Source organism: Brachyistius frenatus, unplaced genomic scaffold, assembly GCF_029030835.1.
Source record: "Brachyistius frenatus isolate BFR_SWC_R1_liver_20210118 unplaced genomic scaffold, ASM2903083v1 Contig_6, whole genome shotgun sequence".
Lineage (NCBI taxonomy): Eukaryota > Metazoa > Chordata > Actinopteri > Embiotocidae > Brachyistius > Brachyistius frenatus.
In genome coordinates this window covers 3612973-3625674 of record NW_027210605.1, presented here as the reverse complement: position 1 = coordinate 3625674, position 12702 = coordinate 3612973, and the positions used below count along the sequence as shown (strand labels likewise).

The 12702-nt window shown below is 40.6% G+C and overlaps 1 protein-coding gene across 1 annotated transcript; it reads left to right on the top strand.

Moving 5' to 3' along the window:
• Positions 1–6176: 6176 nt before the first annotated feature.
• LOC138615497 (deoxynucleoside triphosphate triphosphohydrolase SAMHD1-like) lies at positions 6177–11940 on the top strand. The gene is made up of 14 exons (XM_069689164.1): positions 6177–6308; positions 6512–6575; positions 6659–6728; positions 7070–7230; positions 7422–7537; positions 8400–8497; positions 8826–8969; positions 9065–9159; positions 9345–9453; positions 9543–9631; positions 9795–9880; positions 10486–10598; positions 11699–11731; positions 11818–11940. Exons 1-14 carry the CDS (start codon positions 6224–6226, stop codon positions 11908–11910), a joined length of 1356 nt encoding a protein of 451 aa, XP_069545265.1. The 5' UTR covers positions 6177–6223; the 3' UTR covers positions 11911–11940.
• Positions 11941–12702: the final 762 nt, after the last annotated feature.

Genomic DNA, 12702 nt, shown 5'->3' with positions numbered 1-12702 from the left:
CGAAATGTGACTGACCCCTCAAACTAGCAGACGCCTGATGGTTAGGAGAGCGAGACAGGCAGCAGAAGGAGGAGGTGTAGCAGAGGGAGCCGAAGGAGGGAAAGATAGGGATGTTACAGATGAAGGAGAGAAGATTAAAGGAGAGGATGAAGTTAAACAAGAAGAACAGGAAAGACTAAAAAAAGGCCAAGTGGTGGTTGAATAGAATGGTGACAGCAGGTAAATGGTGGTCTGATCAAGATGGGCGACTGGCTGCCACCGCCATGCTAGGAAGCCAAGCCTTTGATAAACAACAGTTTAAGTCAGCACTAAAAACGTTTCTGTGTGACAGAAACCGGAAGACGGAGGAAAGGCTGAAAGCACAGAATCAGCGTGACTGCGATTTTGACATTTCTGACTTAGAAATCAGACACAGACACTGGCAAAACAAAGTCAGACACCAAGGGCGGGGCAGATAAATCCGAGAGTCGTAAAAGAAAAAAAGACAAGTCGGTAAAGGTCTGCCCAATGAGAGCAGTCCCAACCCCCATAGATAATAACCGAGATCACCAAACACGAGTACACCGACCGTGGAAAAGGGAGGAGGTTATGGGAATGGTGAAGGACTTATCAGACCCAGAGAAAAATGTAAGGCAAACTTGCGTCATACTCCGCCAACAGATGGCCATATACGACCCAACAGCAGGTGACCTGAGCCAAATGGCCCTCTTTGATAGGACAAATAGTAAGGAGCTATGAGGAGGGACAGAACCAAGCAGGACAGCCCAGGCAGTGGCCAGAGGTAGGGTGTGATGCAGAAAAAGATCGGACCATAGTACAGGTCATCCTGAACCATACCTGTGAATGGCTGACCGCGTATTTCTAGTCAAAAATAAATTGGGTGGCCATACAACAGTATGCTCAAAAAGAGGGTCTGGATGTAGGAGATTATCACCACAGGCTCAGACAATGTTTTAAAGATCACTCAGGTTTAGGAAAGGAAGATGGCCTGCCAGCGTTCACAGCACACCAAGTGAGAGGTGGTAGCGCCCCCTACAGTTTCGCAAAATCCTCCCCCTACAGCCCCACAGGTGTACTACCAACAATCACCATTACAGCCACCGCAGTATTCGCCGCAGCCACCCCAACAAATGAAGTATTGATTAATGGAAAATCAGTCCCCATAATGGTTGACACAGGTGCTACGGTGTCTACTGTAAACATCTCTGCCATTAACCTACCCCCATCAGCAGAAACTATTGAGACTGTAGGCGTGTCTGGCATAGTACAAACCCAAACTGTATCTCGTCCAGCCAGAGTGGAATTCGGCCCAATCGCGTGTGATCATTCATTCGTTATCACCCAAAATTCTCAATGTAATTTGTTGGGAAGAGATCTTTTATCTGCATGGAATGTGACCATTTCATATTCTGCCGATGGCATTTATATCTCGGTACCTCCCCCACATGCTCTTTCTGTTCAGGCAGTGCTACATACCCCACCCAATCATGGGCCTGCATACTATTCCCTAGATGTGGATGTTCCACCAGGGGAACGAATTCTGTTAACTGCTCTACAGCATATGGCCACAATGGTTGACACTGTGTTATCCCCAGAGTGGGTGGTCCCGACCATTGATCAGTATATCTGGCATCATCAATTGCATTGCATATTAGCATTGAATATGACCGGAGATGACATTAGTTACTTTGATGCCATTTCTCAGCTCCTGTCACACATGTTTGAGTTTGAAACCATGTCTTTGTGCGTGGGAGTACAAGGGGTAGCTCTGGCGGCGGTCTTAGATCCTCCCATTGATACCTGTTACACAGTAAAGGATTCTGTGCCCCATCTCTCATTAGCAGTAACAGCAAGACACACCACTGCTGAACTCGGACCGATGGTTAAAATATTTGCCCAAACCACTCCATCCGCCGTGTACCAAACCAGTGTTGGGATTATAGCAATGTATAAGGACCTGGTTTATGTCATTGACTGTGCATTACCTGCTAAAGGATGTTTGGAGGTCCACCCATTTTCACGTGTGTACACCTGCCACTGTCTCAAATCTAACTGTAATCCCGTTGCGGGATATACCTGATGTCCTTTGGTCAAAACATTCCAACGAGGTTGGAAAAATCCATTCGGCATCTCCCATTTATGTCCGCATTCGGCCAAATTTGTCTATACCCCGAAGACCACAGTATAATCTGTCCAAAGAAGCCATGGAGGGAATAAAACCAGTAATTTCATCTTTGATAGCACAAGGAGTATTGGTATCCTGTTACGAAACCTCATAAATGAGGAGCTTGGCGATTCGTGCAGGATTTACAAACAGTGAATGCATATGTTGAGCCCATACATCCGGTGGTTCCTAATCCAGCCACCATTTTGTCTTCCATACCAGCAGGTACCAAATTTTATTGTGTTCGGCTTTTTTCAGTATTCCCCTACACCCGGACTCGCAGTATTTGTTCGCATTTACTTACAAGGGCCGGCAGTACACGTGGACTAGACTGCCCCAAGGGTTTATTCATAGCCTGTGTATTTATGCTCACATGTTATTGGATGATTTGGCTGATTTGGTTTTGTCAGGAGGCAGCACCTTGGTTCAGTATGTCAACGATCTGTTGGTAGCGAGCCCCACAAAGGAGGCCTGTGAAATGGACACTAATGCCTTGCTGATGGCCCTAGCAGCGAAAGGTCATAAGACTAGTAAGGACAAATTGCAGCTTCTGTCTCCTTCGGTGACATATTTGGGACACATTCTTACAGAAGACACTCGAACATTGTCCCCTGCCAGGGTGGCTGCAATCTTGGCCATGCTCAAACCCCGCACAAGGAAGCAGATGAAGTCTGTGCTGGGAATGATGTGGTTCTGCAGGCCATGGCTGATGGACTTTGCGGTTCTATCATGACCCGTGTATAACATTTCTCTGCCATCAGCCCCAGATCCCCTACAATGGACGGAACAAGCTGATGCAGCATTTGAGCAGGTTAAAGTGGCCCTCTCTTTGGCCCCATCTCTCGGGTTACCAGACTACCACAAACCTTTCCATCTGTTTGTGCATGAACGAGAAGGATTTGCATGTAGTGTTATTACACAAATACATGGCCCTCGTAAGCACCCCATCGCCCTTTACTCTCATCAACTGGACGCTATGGAGAGAGGTCTCTCGCCTTGCCTCCGGGCAGTGGCGGCCGCTGCCTATGCAGTTCAGACGACAGCTGACCTGGTGCTAGGTTCTCGGTTACACCTCTATATTCCCCATTCTGTTCACACTCTACTGACTAGGACCAGCACACAACATTTCACCGCAGCTCGTCACAATATGAGTCTTATTTGACCTCCCTGCACTCGCTAACCATTCACCGTCATCCTGCTCTCGATCCCGCTTTCCTCCTCCCCTTCCCACATGATGGAGATCGTCACGACTTAAATCTTTCACTAGCAGCGTTGAGCCACCAGCTGAGTGTACCCTAAATGATGATTCTGTAGGGCCATACACTTACGAGGGAGAGAATGTCAGATGTCCCATCACACCACCTCTTAGAACCATTGATACAATCCCCAGGCATCCCCACTCCTGTTTAATACGTGGTGGTGATAAAGATACCCCATATTTGGATTTGGGTGGTTCGATTTGTACAGATCTTCGAGGAAACGAGGATGCCAGTGGGACCCACTGGGATTCTGACATCCTGGTAGCTCCAGCCCCTGCCAAATGGGTATGCGGTGCAGCACGTTTCGACTGGATACCACCACCAAGCATGTTCCGTGGTACTTGTTTCCTAATGTATTTAGTACCCGCAATGAGGACTACCTCCTCTCTCCCCACTCATCAAGCCCTCTGTGATAAGCTCACCTGAGTAGATAAAACTAGAGAAAAAATAGATATCCTGCAGCAATATGGCTACGACGCTTGCCCACTACACACAAGACGACAAACTGTATGGAGTTGAATAGTCAGGGTTATCCTACCATCCTGCATAATGTCTGCACTGGATCAGATCAGGGATCTGGCTAATGCAATGTGTTGAAATGCACTTATTGTAAGTCGCTTTGGATAAAAGCGTCAGCTAAATGAAATGTAATATAATGTAATGTAATGCAACATCCCAATTGGCGAACCGGACAGCAATATCTTTAGGCCTTATTAACACCCAACTCACGGCCACTTCCAAGATGACACTCCAGAACTGCATGGCACTCGATATTCTATTAGCAGCCCAAGGGGGGACATGCAAAGTAATCGGTGTAGAGTGCTGCACTTGTATCCCCGACAACACCACCCCTCTCCAAGAAAAAAAATCAATGCAATAGCAGATATAGCCCTCCAAGTAGAACCAACTGACACCCAAGGCTGGGAACTTTTCGATTGTATAGCAAATGGGTTCAATGGCTAAGGTAGAACCATACTGCAGGTTATGGCCCTGTTTTTCTTGAGCTTACTTGTATTCTAAATGTTGGCTCAATGTTTCATCATTGCTATGAGAGCATGCTTTGTTAGAGTATTCTCAGCATCCAAAAGGACGACCGCTGTAATGCTTACTACAGTACCGCAGACTGATCTAACCAAAGAAGCAGACATAGACAATGGCTACAAATCATTTGCCCTTGTGTTCTCTGGAGGACTAGACATTAAGAATAGGGACACCCCTCCCTGGTTACAAACAGAGCTAGAAGAAGTAGGAGAGGAACTCTTACCATTAGTTTCAGATCCAACACCTCACGCAAACCATGACTATGATGTTCCCGACACCACAAATGATGACGACAATACATCGCAGACGCAGAAATGACCAGAATCTGACCTAGAATCACAGGGAGAATATGACTCAGATGAAGACCAAGGTGACTAGTATTGGCCTCCTGTTCCGGGTCCATTTCCAGACGCTCTGGACTGGGAATATGGTGACTGGTAGGTGTCTCATGATGGTGTTGTCCCAAGAGGGACAAAAGGGGGGAATTGTGGAGATATTTCATATCTCCTGTATATACATGTTAGTATTGATAACATTGTACATAATATTATAGCAGCCTATGAACAGTCTCAACACAACTTATTAGTATATATTTCCACTTTGTTGTGAGACTACAAACACACACTGTTATTCACAGATGAACTTTGTGACCGGATGCACTCTTGTTGAACAGATATATCTTGTTAAACCCAGTGTGTTCTGCTCTTATCCATATAAGGACCTATACTCTGAACATCTCCATATATGGGCTTATGTCCTGCATGCCTGTACTCTGCACTTCTCCATGTAGGGACATATAGCTAACATCCATGTTCGGACCTATGTGTAGCTGGTAAACATCCATGTACATCCCACCCCCACTTCTATGTAACAGGAGTGTATAAAGGCTTTACGTTTTTCTCACAAAGTTGAAGAACTTTTCAGTCCAGCAAGCTGTGTACTTCTTCCCATGCTGCATGTCCAATAAAGAATTCTGATGAACTGATCTTTGACTCCAACCTCATCTGTGACCAGTCTGTTCAAAGAAAATCTACAACAAGGGTTAAAACCACAGCATGCAAATGCCTGCATGCAAATGCCTGCATGCAAATGCCTGCATGCAAATGTCTGCATGCAGGTCTTTTCCAGAAGGATGGCTGGTAGTATTGTTAGGTTCCAGGGGGATGTTGAATAGCTGGTTTATTTAATTTTTAGTGTGGGTGTGTTTGTGTGTACCTCTATACCTGGCTCTTGCTAAGTTGTTTTGTTGTACTTTATTTTTTATAAAAGGCTACATACTTTTCTGAAACAGCAGAGCACTGTAGTTTCTTGCAGACATGTTAAACATCAACTTTCTGTGTCATGGCGAGCGAGCCGTTTGGCCACGCCCACTCGCAAAACACATCAGATGTATCGTCTCACCAAGCTGGATGTATGTAACATGTTTCGTGAGGTTTCAAGCATCCTTTAACCTTAAACATCAATCAACCACCATCGGTGCTCGGGCCCTAATAATCATCTCCAGCTCAGCCTGAGAGACAACAGGGCTGAGTTTAAAAATAGTCTTGAGTATTAAGCATACATATTGGGTATTTATGAAGCATGCAAAATGCTTCTTTAACATAGGCTTCTTTCACGAAGAGGGCAGTGACCAATCTGATAGGTGTGTCTGAACGCATAAAAGGCAGGCATCCTTCAAACCCAAGGTATCTTTTGCACTGGTCCAATTCTGAACTATCTACCTAACACTTGCTCTTCACTGAAAACTTAAATTCAAGGCATGGCCTCTAACAGCGGACAAATGTCAGAGAAGAACCTGACTACCAAAGACTGGGGAAAAGAAGAAGTGGCTAAGTTCATTAAAGGTTAGTTTTCTGGTTTGGCAGATTAAATTGATTGATTTCATGGCTGACCTAAATAAGGCTGTCAGATAAAAACTGCATTATCTTCGGACTTTTCCTGTACTTATTGTGACATATGATTTCTGATAGTAAACAATAAGGCTACTTGTCATAATAAATACTAAATGTTACAGGACTGCTATTAACTGTTTTTCTCTTTTACCCAGAACATGACATCAAAGAAACCAACCTGAAAATGTCAGACTGTCTTAATCGTTTGAAGAAATTTGAGTAAGTTTGAATCTGTTAAACAAAGTTGCACTTTCCATTCAGTTAATTCAATAATTCTCAACAGTTATCTTTTTTCCCATTAGGAAACGATGTGAACGTCTTTGGCTCCACAATTCTATCAAGGCACACTTTAAAATCAAAGATGAACCCAAGGTAATAAGAATATAATTGTATAACACACGACATGTTCAGTGGAAAAGAGGGAAACGAGTTAACAATTAAAAGACACAAAGCACGGAATAGCAGTGAGTAAATGATCCGACACAACCACAAAATCAAAAGTATGCATAATTACCTCCTTTTTTTGATCCAATTATACAAAAAAAAAAAAAAAAAAAAAAGTTGGATGCTGAAACAAATTAAAATAATGAGGACTGCAGCTTGAAATGAAAAGACTGAGCCAGAAAAGAAGAATTGAAGTTGTTTTTACAAGGTTACTATGAAACAATTGAGCTGGGTGTGTCTAATTTTTTTGTTCAATTTTCTTTCCCCAGGTGTTCAATGATCCCATCCACGGCACTATGGAGATACATCCACTTCTTGTCAAAATCATAGACACACCTCAGTTCCAGAGACTACGACACATCAAGCAGCTGGGAGGGACCTATTACGTTTTCCCTGGAGCGTCCCACAACCGCTTTGAACACTCGATTGGGTATGTGCACGTGCTTTCAAACAACACACCTATGAAGCACCAAATGAAAGCAATTAAACCAAAAGTCAAAAAATGAACAAATTGCATGCCTTAATAGAAATCTAATCATATAATGTGCGCGCGTGCGTGCGTGCGTGTGTGTGTGTGTGTGTGTGTGTGTGTGTGTGTGTGTGTTGTATTTGGTAAAACAGGGTGAGCCACTTGGCAGGAGAGTTTTTAAAGACTCTGAAGTCAAAGCAGCCAGGTCTCAACATCACTGAACGTGACATCCTTTGCGTGCAGATTGCAGGTCTTTGCCATGACCTGGGTAAGTGATACACACCTTCCTACTATCATACTGCGTGTTAGCTTTTAAATGGTAATAGTTAGGTGTGATTAATCATGAAAATGAAAGTGAAACTATCCACAAATTGTCTATAACATGTTGGTCTTATGGCCAGGGATGCAGCAGGCAAAAGGGTGCCTCAGAAAGTAAAAAAAACACATGCAAACAGTTCACTTGTTCACATGATAATGTACATGGTACACTGTTTCTCTTTAAGTTTCTCCACTGAACAACAAGTTATTCTCTGATACTTTCTCATTTCAGTGTTTAATATACAGTAGTGGAGTACATTTTCATTTTTATATCATAAATGACTCACTTTACTCAGTCACGACTTACTTTATAACTGACACTAAATATTTTCCTCTGCTTTGAGTGTTAAATCAAGACTTTGGACAGTTATTATAGTTACTTTGAATCATTATTAAAAAAAAACATAGTCATTTGTTTTTTGGAAGTTTAGTTAAAAAAAATTTCATACATTTGGATGGAAACTTTTTGTTTTGTTTTGGAAGTTTGGAATACTTGCATGACTCAATCAATTGCAATAATTAGTTAAACTATAGTTACAGTGATTAAAAAAAGTTGCAAAAACATACCTTATTTATCAAAACAACATGAAGTTAATGTTGACTTTGCATTTACAGCAAATAATATTTGCAGGAAATGGGAACAGATTACAAAAATGTAATCAATTAAATGAATTATATTTCATTACAAGAGCTAATTGGGAGTAAAAGCCTATCTCTGATACTAGTCAGTTCAAAATCAAACATACCTGGGAAGATACTATAAAGTTCACACACAATTGCAATTAAGTTCATAATTATTTCCCCATATCTAGGACACGGGCCGTTTTCTCATCTGTTCGATGACATGTTGATCCCAAAACTTAAAGAACAAGGAAAACCTGTTGATGGCCCGGGTGGTAAAAAATGGACGGTATGAAAAAATTCTGTTCTGTTAACTGTGATGCATAAAAGCCAACCACAAAACTGAAGCACAGTTGCCTTTAAGGGTCAAGTTAGTAGGACTCACAGTATCAAAGATAAGTAAGTGTTTATTTGAGAAACACTCTGGAAGACACACAATCATTCTGTAAGTTATGGCTTGAGACCTGTCAAACAAACATTAAAGTTAAAACAGTTATTAATATTCTCCTAATGTTCTAGCAAAAATAAGCTCTTCTAACTGAGCAGTCAACCAATTAAACTTTGATTTACGTTCCAATTCTCCAATTAATATGTAAATAAGTCTGTGTATCTTGCAGCATGAGCAGGCCTCTCTCTCAATGTTTGATCACATGGTGGATGTTAATGGCCTGGAGCCATTGATGGAGCTGTACGGGCTGAAACTGCCAGGTGACTGTGAGTTCATAAAGGAGATGATTGGAGGACCTCTAAACGACGGACAGGTCAGTTCCTGTGGGAATAATGCAAAATCAGTTTGTGTCATCTTTGCTGCAGGAGACTTTGCCTAATGCTATCATTTTTGCCATCATCTCCACAGTATGAATATCGTCCAAACAACAAGGCCTTCCTCTATGAAATTGTGGCAAACAAGACAAACGGCATCGACGTGGACAAGTTTGATTACTTTGCCAGGTGGAGCTTGCTTTTCGGCAGAACAGTCCACATTTTGATGAGTCAGGAACTACTGTGTATTATTTTCCCTGAACAATTATAATATTCTCCTGATTAGTTTTACTATGTGCGGCATTCTCAAGGTTGCTTTGAAGAGTTTAACACAATACCTTTATTTTTACTCACATATTTCTGTCTCACCTCAGGGACTGCTACCACCTGGGCATCAAGGCTAACTTTGACCATCGGCGCTTGTTCATGTTCAGCCGGGTGATGAAGGTGGATGGGAATCTGCACATCTGCTTTAGAGACAAGGTTTTCACTCCTGCTTTTTATCATGTTTGAAAAAGCAATTAATGTGTCTGTCTAGCTGTTACTAAAGTATATGCAAATACTCGCAACAGGAGGTGAACAATCTATATGACATGTTCCATACGAGGATCTGTATCCACAGAGCCTGCAAGCACAAAGTAACCATGAGCATACAAATGATGTGAGTTCCTATCTTTCCCATATCAATAATCTACAACACTGAGCATCTTCCCTTGTCTGATGGAGTTTATTTTCTTTATTTCCTTTGCTTTATGATTCTCTCTATTGTGTTCTATGCAACAAAATGTTTCAAAAGGGATAATATTTTGGGTCTGTTTATTTAGGATCAGAGATGCCCTCTTGAAAGCAGATGGAGAATTACACCTCTCCGGAGCCATTAATGATCAAGAGGCCTACACCAAGCTGACAGGTTAGTGGATGCCTGTGCTATATTTAAAATAATAATACATGTATGTCTTATAAAACTGAAATTGTCTATATTCATGTTACATCTTCTGTCATATTGTCAGCACTATCTCTCGTACTTTGTTTGCATAAAATAATAGTAATATAAAGAACCTATGACAGTTTTATGATTTATTTTAAGGGTTTTCAGTGGTAGATGGATTAGTTGCTAACCACAGTGCCTTTTTACCGATGCAAGCTATAATAATCACGGTTTGGTGGAGAGATTTGGAAAATGGTCATATACGAGTAGAAGCAACCAATTACGTTTTAAAGTTAAGCTGTCTATTGTAAATAAAGTTGACCATGATGATGGTATGACGCCAGACCCTGTAAATCACCCAAGTTGTGAGAAATGATAAAATGTTGTGAACATAAAAGTTTCCTCTAATTTAAGAACAAATTAATAAGGTAAAAGTAACTTTGTCAGTTTTATTGTTTCATTTTGTTAATTATGCCTCTCAATTTAATGTCACTTATGTTACTTGCTTGTAAAAGACGAATGAAATTGTGTCCCTTTCTTGTGTTTGAACTGAGCTATCTTCCACTTCATCTCCGTTTGCCCTGTAGATCACGTGTTTGAAAAAATACTCCACTCAACCTCAGTTCCTCTGGAGGAAGCCAGGAAGATTCTGGAGAGGCTCGTCTGTCGGGACCTGTACAAGCTTGTGGGTGAAGCCAAGGTGTGCAATAAGGTCTTTATTTGCCTGCATTACATTTGGCTTGTGACGACTGGTGATCAGGTCGACTATCGACAATTTAAGAGACCATTGAAAACTGTGTTTTTCAATCTGCAATCTCTATTAATGACAATAAGCCATGTCAGTATTAAAATACAGATGATTACCAAGCCATTAATAGCAGTACACTTCCTGTTAACACACCATTTAAGTTTTGCCATAATGACACTAAATGTTCCAATCACATTTGTGAAAATAGATTTTGAAATTAAAAAAAAATATAGGGTCAAATGTCCAGCTGTTACATTAAACAGCTGTTACTGTATACATTTAAGCACTGTTATTTTGTGTGCATGAAAACACTTGTGTTTGCGTCTGACTAGTATTTTTTGGCCACTTCTGTCGAGATTTCTGTCCACAATGAAACAATATAAAAATTGGAAAATCTCAGATATCTGGGACAGTCTAGCTAACAAATGATTATTTTAAGATTTTATTTTCAATAAATAAATATGTGTGAAGTCAATTTCCTCAAACGAGAAAACATAATTGTGGTTTAGCCTGTGGCCAATTGATGAAAGCCCTTGCATTTTCAGTATTAGTATCCTTGGCAACATTACCAGGAGTTATCCCAAGTGGCACACAATTTTCAGACATCTTTTAGAGTCTTACTTATAGACTATCAGTGACTGCAGGCAACACTGTGCACCTCTGTGGCAGTCTATTGAAACACATTAGGGCCTTTCTGCTTCCTGTATTGATCTGTTTTCATATAGCAAAATTCATAATATACAACATTGGGCTGAATATTTTTATTTAAGAGTATTGTCGGCATCAAATTCTAAATATGATTATACTTACAAAATGAAATGAAGTGAAACTTTATGTAACTGACAAAGGTACAAGATTTACACACTTTAAAGAAAGTTCCAGAGCAGCTCATGTTTTGGTTCAAAACAATCCATTTCATTGTGAACGGGGAAAAAACTGATAAAAACATTTATTTTCAAATGAACAGTTTAAGATGAATGTACTAATGCTGTGTTGACAAGATTGAATAATCAAGTTGAGTCTTCTCGCTCCCATTTCTCACCCTTTCTCAGTTAAAAGACCAACCGGGGCTGAAACTAGCACAGGTAAGAAAAAGAAAAGAGTTCACATCATAGAATAAAAATAACAAAACAATAATAATAGCAATAAAGGCCTCTCATCTATCCCTCAGGAGATGATTGACAGTTTGAAAGAGAAACTGGAAAAGCTTGGCGGTGACATTGAAGATATTGTGAGTTTTTACCCTTTGCTACGCTTTTCTTAAAATCTCACGTTTTGTTCATTATCATTGGATTTGTACGACGTCTAGCTTTACTGAGGCATAATCTGTAAGTGAAAATAAACACAGGATTTTCTCTCACTTTTTGACATCAAAAATGTCTGCGAGATTAGTATCTTAATGAGAACAGCAAAACACTCCTAAAAGAAATGATATTTTTAGTACACAGATGCATTATTTCATATTCAGGCCTGTCATCAGGTTTTTCTCAAGTTCTGTTCAATATTCAATAGTTCACATATTGAGTTTGATCATTTTCATTCAGCTGTATTAAACTGAATCACTGTATTACAAAACCTTTGTCCTGAAAGCTTGTAATTATGTAATTCTGGAGCTTTCAAAAGAAGTAAATCATGTTTGCAAACAAAGGACAATAGATTGTTGCAAGCTGTAATGCACAACCAACACGTTTAACAGAGTGTGTCATTTAACTTGAACATTTAATCTGAGGTGTGGGAAGTGGAAATATTGACTTTTTTAATTTTGATTATGTGATTGGTGCCTGGAAATCTTGCGAAATATGATTTAGGTTTTGAATGGATTTTGATCATATTTTCATACATCAGACATCTTTTAGAGTCCTACTTATAGACTATCAGTGACTGCAGGCAAAACTATGCACCTCTGTGGCAGTCTATTGAAACACATTAGGGCCTTTCTGCTCCCTGTATTGATCTGTTTTCATAGAGCCAAATTCATAATATACAACATTGGGCTGAATATTTTTATTTAAGAGTATTGTCGGCATCAAATTCTAAATATGATTATATTTACAAA